This window comes from Nicotiana tabacum, chromosome 13, assembly GCF_000715075.1.
Source record: "Nicotiana tabacum cultivar K326 chromosome 13, ASM71507v2, whole genome shotgun sequence".
NCBI lineage: Eukaryota > Viridiplantae > Streptophyta > Magnoliopsida > Solanales > Solanaceae > Nicotiana > Nicotiana tabacum.
In genome coordinates, this window is record NC_134092.1 from 106,394,926 (window position 1) to 106,409,375 (window position 14,450).

Consider the following 14,450-nt stretch of genomic DNA (forward strand, 5'->3'; position numbering starts at 1 on the left):
AATTATTTATAAAAATTATGCTTATAGTTTATAATTATTTATAATAAATATATGTGTGAATAAAATAAATGCTTATAGTTTATATTAATTTTTTTTATAGTTTATAATATTTAAAGAAATAAAAACACAAAAAAAACAATTTAGTTTTTTTTTAAAAAAAAATAACCGACCAAAGTTGGTCGGTTAATAGTCAAAATATAGTCAACGCCATTCACTTAGTGTACCGACCAATGTTGGTCGGTAATTCTAATTTCAGATCTGAAAACGGGATTTCCCCATCATTTCTCTTACTCTTTCTCAAAATTTTCTTTCTCCTCACTCTCTTCTCCCTCACACACACAACACTATTCCATCTCTCCTTCTCTACTTCCCTCACACAAATCCCATTCCCCATCCCCCCTCCACCCCGTCGTCACCGCTCCCCGGCCGTCGTCGCTGCCATTGCTACTGCCTCGCTGCCGCCCCTTCTTCTCCACCTCCTAAAAATTCTAGGTTTGAATTACAACTTATATCTTTTTTGAGGTTTGAATTACAACTTATATCTTTTTTGTATAAATTTAATATTTTGTTAATTAGTTATGAATTAGTTAATTAGTGTTTAAATTGATTGTTTAACTTTGCATTTTATTGAAATCTTGGGTTTAGGTCTTGTTTTAATTGAATTGATTACATATGGTGTAAATTGAATGTTTAAGTTTGTATTGTCTTGAATAGTTTAGTTAGAATTGAATTATTAACTTTGAATTGAATTGAGTTTTTAGGGTTTGTTCTTGTGAATTGAACTTTTAGGGTATGGGTTAAACTTTTAGGATATGAATTGAATTTTTTGTATATGAATTGAATTTCTAGGATATAAATTTAACTTTTAGTTTATGTTTAAACTTTTAGGATATGAATTAAACTTATAGTTTATATTTAAATTGAATGAATTATAATTAAGTATATTTACTATAATTTAATTTTAGTGTAATTGGAAAATAATAATTATCTTAATTAACTAAAAAGGATTTAATTAATTTATAATTGTAGAATAAATTAAGTAGTTCTAATACTTACGAAAATATCTCCATTTATTTTTGTTTTATTTGTATAGATGGAACATCGTACTTGGATATACAATAGGAATTATCCTAATCGGCGGGGATTGCAATAGGATTTTGTAGAAGGGGTTGATGACTTTATTAGACATGCAATGTCACTTTCAACATACCAAATTGAAGGAGTAATTAGGTGCCCTTGTGTCATGTGCGATTGTGTAAAATTTAAAAAACAGGAGGAAGTTAAGTTTCATCTTTATAGGAAGGGGTTTATAGAAAATTACTTTGTGTAGACTAACTATGGAGAGATCAATGGTAGTTGTGGAATATTTCATAATATGGTTGTTGATGAAAGTAGTAGGTCGGTGGAGAATACAAATCATGATTCTAGAATTCAGGATATGGTTGCGGATGCTTTTGGGATGCACTCCAGGGGTGAACCCAATGAAAATGTTAAACACACTACTAATGATGATGCAAAGCATTTTTATGAACAGTTAGAGGAAGCTAGTCGTCCACTACGTGAAGGAAGTCCGCACTCTGAGCTGTCTGTTGCAGTTAGATTACTAAGTATCAAATCTGATTGGAATATTTATCAAACGGCCATGGACTCTTTCATTGACCTTATGAGTGAACTAGTTGACCCAAATATCAATTTACCTTGTGATTTCTATAAGGCAAATAGATTGGTTTCTAAGTCAGGACTTTCGTCAATGAGAATTGATTGTTGTGAAGATGATTGCATGTTATATTATAAAGATGATGCAAATTTAGAAACTTGTAAATTATGCGAAAAGCCTCGTTTCAAGAGGCTTTCCAGCGGGAATATGATCGATGTAAAGGCGATGCATTATTTACCTCTTCTACTTAGGTTAAAGAGTTTATATGTGTCGATGAGTTATGCTCCTCATATGAGGTGACACTTTAAAAATAGAAGACCACTTGATCGTTCCTCCCGTCCTCTTCGTGATTGTTCTTTCCCTCCTCCACAAGACCATTCTCTAAACCGTCTTGTAGATCAAAGTTCATCAGATGGTGATGATGTTGTAGAAAATACCTCTTGACCAATACTTTGATGTACTTTGAACTACACTAATAGAACTAGTTTTGAATTAGATTGAACAATTTTGAACTTGTTGTAATTAGTTTTTGCTTAGTTTTGGATTGTGATATTCAATTGAACTTTAATTTGTTAGTTTTAAAGTATTAATTGGATGTTTGATTGTTGTTGTTGTTGTTGTTGGATATTTTGTTGGATTTGTGGTGAATTGGGGGTTGTATGTGATGAATTGGTGATTATTAGATGTGAATTGGGAGTATTGGTATGCTATTTTTATTTGGCAGGTGGTGTAACTACCAACACAAGTATTTTTTGCCAAAATTAAACCCAGAAAAAAAAAATATAAAATTGCACATTACCGACCAATGTTGGTCGGTTAATGAACAATGAATTCCGAGAATTCAACATTACAGATCAAGTTTGGTCGGTTTTTTGCCTACACTGTCCAGTTTACCGACCAAAGTTGGTCGGTATTGTTAAATTTTAATTAGTTAAAAAAAATATTTTCCAATACCGACCACAGTTGGTCGGTAGAAAAAATTAATAAATTTAATACACCGACCAAGTTTGGTCGGTAAAATTAAATTATTAAAATAATATTCTGACCATTTTTGATCGGTAAGTCAATTACATTGTTAGATGGTCGTGTAGAGCATACATACCAATATTGGTCAGTAATTTCCGACTAACTTTGGTCGGTATTCCCTTCCGACCTTCAAAATACCGTCTACACGTAAATGGTCGCGTTTTAGACGGTTATTGGCCTTTACCAACCAACTTTGATCAGTTTTTTTGAAAGGTTTTGGCCGGATTTCTAGTAGTGTATTTAGGACATTTTTAATGAATAAAGTGACAGCTTGAACTTAAAGAGAACTATAATATATATAAAATATCATCTAATTTTCATTAATTATGACTCCATATTGATACTCTAGTGAAATCTTAACAAATTTAATATTAAGAATAAATTGTGATTTAACCTTAAAGAGATGCGGATTCTATGATCTGACTGAAATGAAAGGTCAATTTAATTCTTTTCAATTCCATAAAGTAGTAATTACAACACAATTAATTTAAGTTGGGTAAATTGGAGAAGAGAAGTAAGATTATTTTTTCATGTACATTTCAATTAGCTATATGGACGACATAAAATGTTACTACAAAGGAAGTATGGTGGAATAGTAAAGGTTATTTCAATTTTAAGGAGAGGTTTCCAAGTCATCCTTGACCTAGGGAGTGCCAAAAAAAAAAGGAACAAAGAATGTCATTAGTCCTTTACAAGTTCTATTCTTTAGGTATGTTGTGTGGAAAGGAAGATGAGAGAGAAATGATATATATACTATGTAAAAGTGATACCCAATAAAACCCACTTGCAAAAAATGTTCATCGCTTTATCCTATACGTAAAACAGATTTGTGGACCAACAGTTGCAAATAACAAATAAAAGGGAGGAAAATAAAGTAAAACTTTCACTTTTATTCTTTCGTGTAAAAAATAATTAAAATATGAAAGTGTTTATTCGTAAAACGATACAGTTGAATTTATACGTGATTTTTAGATATGTGAATTAATTTAATTCTGAAATAATATAATAATCGAAGAAATACACGATACTTAGCCTTAGAATGTAGATGAAATAACAAAGATGGTGATTCCGTGAACACAATTTCCGAACACAGCAATGATGAGATCAAAAAATAAGGAAGTGAAATTGTATAAAGTTTTGTATAGAATGTAGTATATATTTTTTCAATAAAAATTCCCGTTTACCACTATTTATAGCTATGTCTAGGGAAAAAGGTCCTAAGACCGTGCCCTCCTTTAATGTCAATTATGGGGGTCATTGATGAAGATGTAACGGTGAACATAGCCAAATTCTCTGTAATTGACCCTCGCTCTTAATGTTGCAGAATATTCCTTAGTAAATGCTATCGGGGCGCAAAGCATTTAATACACTTTTATGAATGTTATCCTTTCCGGTGACAAATGGAGTGACTACGTTCGGCCCTCAGTCATTCCATCTTGGATTTCACGTATTCTTTTTTTAGTCAGCTACATATCATATTATATTTTACCCTAGTGATACTTCGTAACATCGAATGGAAAGTTACGTGTCACTAATATTTTCTTAGATGACACACTATTTTCTTTCTTTTTTCCTAAAGGTGCTGTTGGACTAAACAGCTTCAGTGGGGACATATGTTTTCCTACTCGTAATCACAAAGTTATAAGCACCAATTATTTTACTTCTATTCTAATTCTAATTAAACTCTTTAGTTTTCCTTGTTCCTGTTGGGATATTACTCAGTGGTGCAGGTGTTCCATGATGAAGTTGGTGTACGTTAAAAATTTACTGCTACTCCGTGTTTATATTAAAGGAATAAATACGATATACATACGTTTTGCATATTCATTTATCGTTTAGAGGGTGTTTGAATTGGCTTATTTTAAGTGCTTATTGGCTTTTAAATACTTTTTAAATTTTTGTGGTGTTTGACAATGCTAAAAAAGTGTTTAAAATCACTTAATTTTAGGTATGAAAAGTACAAAAATAAGCCAAAAGTCAAAAATTGATTATTAACAACTTATGACTTTTGACTTTTAGCTTAGGGCATTTTCAACCTTTACGGGATTTTTCCATTTTGGAGACAATTTACTCCAACCATTCCCCAATTTTTTTCCCCAAAAGAGAATATTCTTTTTTATATTCTTCTCTCTCTTCTATATTATATTATTATCTTTCATTTCAATTTTATTTTTTAATTTACATTAAACAAATTCCATCTTTTATTTTCATTAATTTATAATTTTCATTAAAACAATTCCATAAAATTTTAAATAATATAATTTATAAACAATTATTATAGATTAACTAATAATTCAAATAAAAGTGAAATCATTGCGATACAAGATTAATTAAATACATATTACATAACGATAAAATGCATTCGAAATATTACATAAATATTCAACTTCAACCTCTAGTACTCTCCCATAAATGATCTATTAATATATTACGAAGTGCAAAATGAGTATCTTTGTCCTTAATTTTTCTATGTCGAGCTAAAAATTCTTGAAATCGTTGATTTTCATCTACTATCATTTCTACTGTTGGAGGTGGACCTTCCAAATCATCTTGAATTGGTGCATTAAGATCACACGCATTCTCGATTATCACGTTGTGCAGTATAATACATGTAATCATTATATCATGTAGCACTTCTTTTTGCCAAAAACGTGACGGTCCTACAACAATTGCAAAACGTTGTTGCAAAATTCCGAATGCACGTTCAACATCTTTTCGACATGATTCCTGTTTCATCGCAAAATATTTCTTCTTTGCTGAACGTGGCTCACGAATAGTTTGCATAAGGGTTGACCATTTTGGATATATACCGTCAGCTAAATAATAACTCATATTATATTCTTGTCCTTGAATAACATAATGGGCGGGAGGAGCAGTACCTGCAGCAAGATCGAAAAACAAATGTGATGACTCTAAAATATTAATGTCATTATAGGTGCCGGACATACCAAAATATACATGCCATATCCAAAGGTCATAATCAGCCACAGCTTCAAGAATAATTGTTGGGGATCCACTACGACCTGCATATTGTCCAGCCCATGCTGTTGGACAATTTTTCCATTTTCAATGCATGCAGTCTAGACTGCCTAGCATTCTTAGAAAGCCACGTTGTTCACCGATGTGCAATAACGGGCGTCTATCAATCTAGAGATCAATTTTGATCTCGAGTTGTAGATGCATACAATAATGCAAAGGTATCTAATTGGGAGATTCATAACAAAAAATCACTACAACATCGATTTGTAAATATTGAGAAGGCAGTAAGAAATTTAAATGGATATGTACGTCAAGTAGAAATGTTGCGTCCTATTGGTGCTTCAGATCAAGACATTGTGAGTATTTATTTTGTAGTTACTTATACTTTATTTGTATTTATTTACTTATTATTTTTCTTATCTTTTTTTAAACATTGTAGCTTACACAAGTAAAATCTTTATTTATGCAAGATCCAAACTTCAAAAAAGGATTTAAATTTGATCATGTGTGGGCTCTAATGAAGGATTTCGAGAAATTTAACGATGGCAATGTTGAAAGAAAAAACAAGAAAGCAAAACGATGCTAATATATCATCGGACTATGAGGCTCGTGTCCCTGATTCACCCTGTGTATCATCTCCTAACTTATCATTTTCAGTAAATTTAAATGAGGATGTTGCAGGTATAAAAGAAGTCAACAACCACAACAGTCACAACCACAACAATCATCTGCCCATTCACTTAGTACTATAATAATTTTGGTGTACCTAAAAACGACATGTCTCGCTACTAAATTATTATGTTATTTAACATAGTTTCAATTTTAATATATTTTCAATTTTAATGTATTTCTAATTTTAATGTATTTTCAATTTTAATGTATTTTCAATTTTAGCAACATCAAATATTTTATATTTGCACCTTTCATTTTTTATGATGGTTATATCTTTTTCATACAATTATAACTCATAATAAAATTAACTACCAATTTTACATTAAAAAAAAAAGATGCACGATAATTAATTTTTTAAAATTATACGTCAAAGTTAAGATGAAAAATTAATTAGGTAAATATATTATATAAACATAATTAAGCGTATATAAAAAGATAAATTAAAAGATTAAATAATAATAATAATAATATTTTAATGGGAGAATAGTAAATGGAGAGATGAATAGTGTGTCCCCAAATTTGGGGAGACACTATTCACTCCCCATTTTGGGGACAAAAATGGGGGAGGGTTGGAGTGAAATTTCCCCATTTTTTGAAATTTCCCCATTTTTGACCCCATTTTGGAAACAAGGTTCGAGTTGCTCTTATAAGCTACTCCCTCCATCTCATATTAATAGTCATGGTTACTAAAAAAAATTATCTCAAATTATTTGTCATTTTAGAAATTCAAGACAAAATTGATTATTTTTTTCTTTTTTATCCTTAGTAATAATTGTTTTTGAAGATAGAGATAACACATAAATAAAATAAATATCCAACGAAGAGAGATTATATCTTAAGACATAAATAAGGGTAGAATAGTTTAATCTCTTTCCTAATTAATATTTCTTAAGGGCGTGTAAAAGAGAAACACGACACATAATATGAGACGAAGGGAGTACTTTTTAAAAGCCAATCCAAACACCCTCTTAATCATAATTAATTGATGTACATACTCACTTTAATTGTGCATGACCTATTTTGTACCGGTGTAAATAAAAATCGGGAAATAGGTGATATCGACTTGAACGAATGTGTATTAATCAGTGAGAAATAATGTGTCTAACTTGTACGTCGATTTACAGTACGATTTTCCCAATTATTGCGGTTTGTCCTCATTTAAATAAATAACTCATAAAATTTGCTACGCATTTGATCCATATACCAATTTAATTTTGACAGAAACAGAGAGTTAATGTAGAAATATGTTCTTCTAGTCATTTTCAAGGATATTTTATAATTTGTCGGGCCAAATAATTAATACTCCTCATATAATTGAAAATGCCATAATTGGTTGAATCACGTAGGGCCAACTTCCCTTGTTTTTTGATAGGGAAACAAGAGAATATTGTCTAATTACATTTTCTAACAGTCACACAAACTATCTTTTTTTTCTCAAATAATTGATACGTGTCATACTCTTTCTTTTTTTTGGTAATATGAAATTTTAAAATTGCAATTTGTTATTGTTCATCGAATTTGAAATTTGTTATTCTTTCTTAGAGTAAGAAGAACAGTATTCTCTTTTCAGACTAGTTAAATTAAGACTTTTGGAATGAAATAAAAATATTTCCAACTAAATAATTAGATGACATAACCAAAAATATTTATTTACTTATACTTCTTTTATTCCTCAATAATTATAGATTGGTTTTTACCAAAAATTGGATTGGTCGGACCACGTCAAACGAAATTATTTCCTTGTCTAGTCCACTGTTTGTTTTAAGGAAACTCAAATGTTGCCGGTCCAATTTTAACAATTGGTTAGTGCAGAAAACCCTTTTCTTTCCCCTTCTTCCCACATTCCCCCAACAAGATTACATTTAAAGCAAAATTCAACAAATATACCAATGTAGATAAATGCTAAGAAATTACAGTTTCTATAATGCCTTTGAATATTCAAATTTGCCTTTGAATTAAATGAAATAATACCTTAACCTTTCATTAATAATTGGTTTCAGGAATACTTTATCATTACAAAAGTGGCACACATATAACCTTATGAACGGACAAAGCACTAGTTAGCATCTAAATATTAGCTGATTAGCACCTGGAACTGCCACGTGTCTCCACGTGGCCAACTATTAATGAAGGGCATATCTAAACTGTTTCATAAAGTTTAGGGGCAAGTTCATTATTTTTAATTCCTTTCACTTCACTGCCTTTCATCTTCCAAAAAATCACCTCATACAGTTACTTTCTGAGTAAAAAATTCTTCTCATTTGCAAAACCAACTCCTCAAGAGTTGTTATGGAAAACACAAAATAATTCATATAAATAATCACTGTATTATTATTGGTCGTACAATAATTTTAAATTTTTATTCATTACATAAATAATGCTTTCATCATAATTTCAAAACAAACCTCAAATTAAACGACTCTTATTGTTTTATGCCACGTATACTCATGGTTGATTATCACCCACAAGCTGCCACTTGTCCTAATGTTTATGGTTACTTAAATGTGGCAATAGAGTATTTCCGTGCCTAATAATGCAATGCATTTTATAATGTCAAAATTATTTTTGCGCCAAGATATTAATGTAGGGAATATCCATTGTATACATGCTAAGGAAGAGCATGGACATCAATCAATTGTGTAACCTTAAAAGGAGAAAATGATAATGTTATTATTTAGGAAGTCAATTAGTAGTATTTTTTTTTAATACGACTTTCTTAAAAAGTTTTAACCATAATTTAACTGTTAAATCGTGTGAAATATAATACTTTTATGTAATTTTAAAGCAAGAAATCAATGTCTCAATTTTATACAAAAAATTAAATTAGATATTTTCGTACACCGAACTCGATCATTTTTTATTTTTTTTACTTTTATTTGTATTTCAAGTATGAGCTACTTAAAGATTTTTTTTTAGAAGTGCATGAAAAAATAAATCTACAAATGAGTTCCCCAACGAGGAAATATGCCAATCTTATGTGTTCCCCTTCTAGGAAATATGTCAATCTTAAAAGATCTAGTTGTCCCAAAGTACTATTGAAGAGAACAAGAATAAGACATTAGAATAAACTAATGTTAGCTTAAGTTGTCCCTAATGTCTTTATAGAATTTGAAGGGGCGTTAGGTAGGGGGAAGGTTGAGATTAGGGTGGACAAAAGGGCACCAAAGTACAAAAGATCAAATGTATATTAAAGTTGCTTATCTCAACTGAAAAAACACAGCTTTATTAGTACTTACCTAAAAAGGAAAATCTAAAATAAGATAGCAAAGTAGGATTTGCAGCTTGGTGGATAGAATGTGCTCATAGTCTCACGCTAATATCAACTTTTTAACACCATATATATATATGTCTTTTCATGCTCTTGAGAGGACTAAAAACCCTTTTGATTTGACTTAAACACAAAGATAATTAATCAATCTAGTTTTTGAACACCTAATGCATGGCATGGGAGTTTTGCTTTTCAGTCTGAAGTACTATATTAAGGTTCTTTAATTATAATTCCAATAATATATGCAATTAATTCACTTATAATAATCTTTTCAAGTGCGAGCTAGCTTGATAAGAAAATTTCCTTATCCCTTAGTTGATTGAAAGTAATGGAAAGAAATAATTTCTTCTTTTGTTTCTTTAAAGTTATTATGTACTCATTAGTCTAATTATATGACAAAATGTTTGACTGAGTACAAACTTAAAAAAGACTTTTGACACATAAAAGGATTATATGCAATGTATTAAAATTACTTTTATCATTAAAATTTAATGTAAAGTGTAAGAATTCCACATGTTAGTTTCTACTTCCTTTTCTAAATAAAAATCAATCAGCTAGTGCCAACAAGTCATATTAGCTGGTAGAGATCAGTACTAGTAGTTTTCAAAAGTCAAAGGATCACTAAAGTATATACTAGTATATATTAGGCACGTAACTCCCTATACTTTGTAGAACCTAGTTGTGTTTTATTGTCTTAAGATTATAGGAGTAGCTACAACTTTTACTTCTTAATAACATTCTATGACCATAAGGCCATGCATGTTGTACTTATTGTTTTCTTAATTAGTCCTTTCTTTTGTATAATCAAAAACGATTACTTGTCTTTTAAGTCAAAATTGCTGTACCTTTTATCTTTCCGACCTAAAATAAAAGTAGAATAGATTACACATTAATGACAAGAAGTCCTTAAAACCTAAATATACAAAGAGAAAGTGGTGATGCTTTAAATCTCATAGCAAGAAACTTTGGCATTTTTCATGTATTATTTCACTTTATGACTAGACCAAGATCTCATTAGCATATAGAACACGTTAAACTAAAGTTTCTAACTGATTTCTTCTTCAAAGTTGCAATGTCGTAAGAATTATTTTATCTTAAAACATTTTGATGATTAACACTCAATATGTGTTTACACTTTTAGTCATCTTACCAAACTTTGCTAACTTAATTGTATTAAAAACTCAATTCCTTTGTACAAAAATAATTCTTAATTTCACCCGGTTATATGGTGAAAAGAAATCAAGATAGTATGTCGCTTCATATTATCAAACATGATAGGTTATGTGCCCGGTTATGTTTTGATGATCTAACAAACTTAATGATAAGAACCAGATGGAGAACCTGTTACACATCCTCAAAGTGCTCAAGATCAACAAGTCTCAAGTCGGCCACAAGTTCCAACAATCAGAGTCAAAGAGACGACAAAGGGAACATATGGACATCAGCTCCCTTGCTGACTGTACCAGTCAACTGCTCACAGTTGTAAAGTCACTGCAATTGTTCCTCTGCACACACGCAATAGTGTGAACAATGCAACAACCACTTTCTAGGACATGCCTTGTACCGGATATTCCTTGCATCATCCAAGTGACATCACTTGGATATTATTAACATGAAGCAATGAGGAAAATACACACTTGCACATTCCAGAATTAATCAAGTCTTCTCTCAAGTGTGTTGCCATCATGCAAGTGATTTCCATGCTTCAAAAATAAAGAACAATATAACAAAGGACCAGTTTTCAGCATTGTGTTATTATATGTCCCTAGTTGTGTTACACCTTTGTTAGAGTGATTTACTTATAATTTCTACTTAGCTTAGCTAGAAGCATTGTGTAGGAAACCAATTGTAAAACCATAAACATTGTGTTTGTGTCTTGGCTAGAGTTAGTCGAGTTGTGAACTTTGCAGTAGAATTAATACAAAGAGGCTTGTAATAGAGTTATTACATGTGAGTGATGGATTAAGAGTTTAACTCCTAGGTTACAATAAGTTGTAATCTAAAAGTTGCTCGATTAGTGAAGTTGAAATCCTATGAGTGTAGGTCGTGATTTTTAATCCCGTGAACTGGGAGTTTTCCACGTAAAACTTTGTTGTGTCATTTACTTATCTCTTATTGTGTGTATTCCGTGGGAACTGATAGAAAATCAGGTTCTCTATACAAATTGGTGGACCCTAAGATTCTATCAATTGGTATCAGAGAGGTTCTTTCTATCAGGCTAACACCTAGAAAGGATCCAAATGGTTGCTCCGCCAAAATTTGAAGAAGGTTACTTAACCTACAGACCACCAAGATTCAATGGACAATACTATGGATGGTGGAAGACAAGGATGCATGGCTTTATCATGGCTGAAGATTCAGAGCTATGTGATGTTATCTGTAATGGACCCTCTGTCACTATGAAGACCATTGGTGAACCAGTAGTAACAGTTCCCAAGACAAGGAATGAATACAACGATGCTAACCGCAAAGTTATAGAGAAGAACTTTCGAGCAAAAAAGATCTTCGTTTGTGGTATTGGACCAGATGAATACAACAGGATCTCTGTCTGTCAATCAGCCAAAGAGATCTGGGAAGTTCTCCAAATAGCACATGATGGAACAACTCAAGTCAAGCAGTCGAAGATCGACATGCTCACTACTGAGTATGAACTCTTCAGGATGAAGAATGATGAATCCATTCAAGACATGCACACTCGATTCACCTCCATCATCAATGAGCTTCACTCTCTGGGAGAAATCATTCCAAGGAACAAACTTGTCAGGAAAATACTTAGTTTACTACCTAGTTCATGGGAAAGCAAGGTCAATGCTATCATAGAGGCAAAGGATCTGCAGAAGCTAACCATTGATGAACTTATTGGAAATCTGAAGACATATTAAATGAAGAAAAAGAAGGACCATAAAATAAGAGAACCCATGAAGGAGAAGAACCTGGTCCTTAAGGCAGACAATAATGACTCAAGTGGTGAGGATGCTGAGATGGCTTACCTGACAAAGCGATTTCAAAAAATGGTTCGCAGGAATGGAGGTATTCCAAAAAGGGGTAGCTCCAACAAGCCAAGAGGGTATGACTTATGTCATAAATGTGAAAAGTCAGGACACTTCATCAAGGAATGTCCTCTCCTCAAGCAAGACCAGTACAAGCACAACACAGACAAAGCAGCCAAGAGGAACTCGGTTCCTGACAAAAGATTCAAAAGAAAAGAAGTCGCTGACAATGTTGTGAAATAAGCTCTTGCTGCATGAGGAGATTCTTCCAGCGAATCTGGAGAAGATGATGCACAATGTGATACCTCGATGATGACAGTTGAAAGTGAAGCAGCTGAATATGACTCTATCTTTGCCCCGATGGCAAAATCTGACGATGATGAAGATGATGATGATGATGAGGTAAAATTTCTAGACGTTCAAATAAATATGAAGTCTTACTCTTAGAAAAAACTTGTATGTTTGGCAAATGTTTTCATTGATGCTTATTACAGTCTTATAAATGATAAAATACATTAACTATGGAACTAGGAGAGGTAGAAAATGAGAGAGATGATCTGGTAATCGTTGTGGCTGACCTAAAAGAAACCACCAAGGTTCTAATGAAAGAAAATTATGTTCTGATTAAAAAAATTGAAGACGTAGAAAATGAGAGAGATGACCTATTAATAGTTGTCATGGACCTAAAAGAAACAATAGAGGTATTAAAAAGGGAAACAGTTCTGGGATTATCCAAAAGGGAAAGGAAGTTGCAAGTGAGACACACATTAAGCTTGAAAATGAACTCAAATCTATGAAATCTAGTATGTGTGTTGAACTTGAAAGAAACAGACAACTTCAAAATGATCTAGGCAAAGTTAAAAATGACCTAGAAAAATCTCTAAAGTGGACCTGGTCCTCTGATACAATTACTGCCATGTATGCAAGCAATGGTGGGAACATGCAGGGAGTCAGGTTCCAAAAGGAAAAGACTCCCTATAATCCGCATAGCAAGTATGTTACTGTCCCTGACAACTGACTTTGCACCCACTGTGGCAACACTGGATACTTTAAAGAAAACTGTAAGGCTAGAATTTAGTCCTAACAGAAAAAATATGTTTTTGCTGAAAAGGTAACTGCTGCTAAGGAACTTGGTCCCTCCATTAAAAAATGTGTATTGCCTGCCCGGACAAGAAGAAGCTTAACAATATCATGAAAATAGCCCAAAATGATGATATGTTGTATCAATAAATAACAACAGAGACTGAGATATGATATGCAATGAAATGAATATGACTGTGTATGAATTTTCAATTTAACACAATAATTCACAGCAATATGACCTCTGTGGGTCCCAATAATACTGGCACATAGCCTCAACATGATTTTTAATATGCTTTTCAGCTCAATTTCTGTAACACATAAAATCGCATGGAAAATGCCAAGATTATTTAACTATAAAATTCCACATAAACAATTATGTCACGATTTCTATAGTGCACGCCCACACGCCCGTCACCTAGCATGTGCGTCACCTCCCAATAATTCACAAAATACATATATTCAGGGTTCATACCCTCAACTCCAAGATTAGAAGAGTTACTTACCTCGAACAAGCCAAATCCAATGCCGAGCAAGCTAAACAATGCTCAAGAAATCCCATTATGCGCGTATCAACTTCCAAACGGCTCGAATCTAGTCAAAATAATTTGATTCAGCCCACAAAATTTATAGGAATTAATTTCATATCAAAATACTAATATTTTCCAAAAATCCAAAATTGCGCCCCAAAAATCACACGTAGGGTCCACGTCTCAGAATCTGATGAAAGTTACAAAATATTAACGCCCATTCAACCACGAGTCCAACCATATAATTT

At 32.1% G+C, this 14,450-nt stretch overlaps 1 protein-coding gene across 1 annotated transcript; it reads left to right on the plus strand.

Moving 5' to 3' along the window:
- Positions 1 to 11,947: 11,947 nt before the first annotated feature.
- LOC142168287 (uncharacterized) lies at positions 11,948 to 12,484 on the plus strand. Its single transcript, XM_075228949.1, has one exon. It carries the CDS (start codon positions 11,948 to 11,950, stop codon positions 12,482 to 12,484), a length of 537 nt encoding a protein of 178 aa, XP_075085050.1.
- The last annotated feature ends 1,966 nt before the right edge of the window (positions 12,485 to 14,450 follow it).

Excerpts from the sequence above, each read along its gene's own strand:
- LOC142168287 (XM_075228949.1), top strand. The coding sequence starts at position 11,948 with ATGGCTGAAGATTCAGAGCTATGTGATGTTATCTGTAATGGACCCTCT.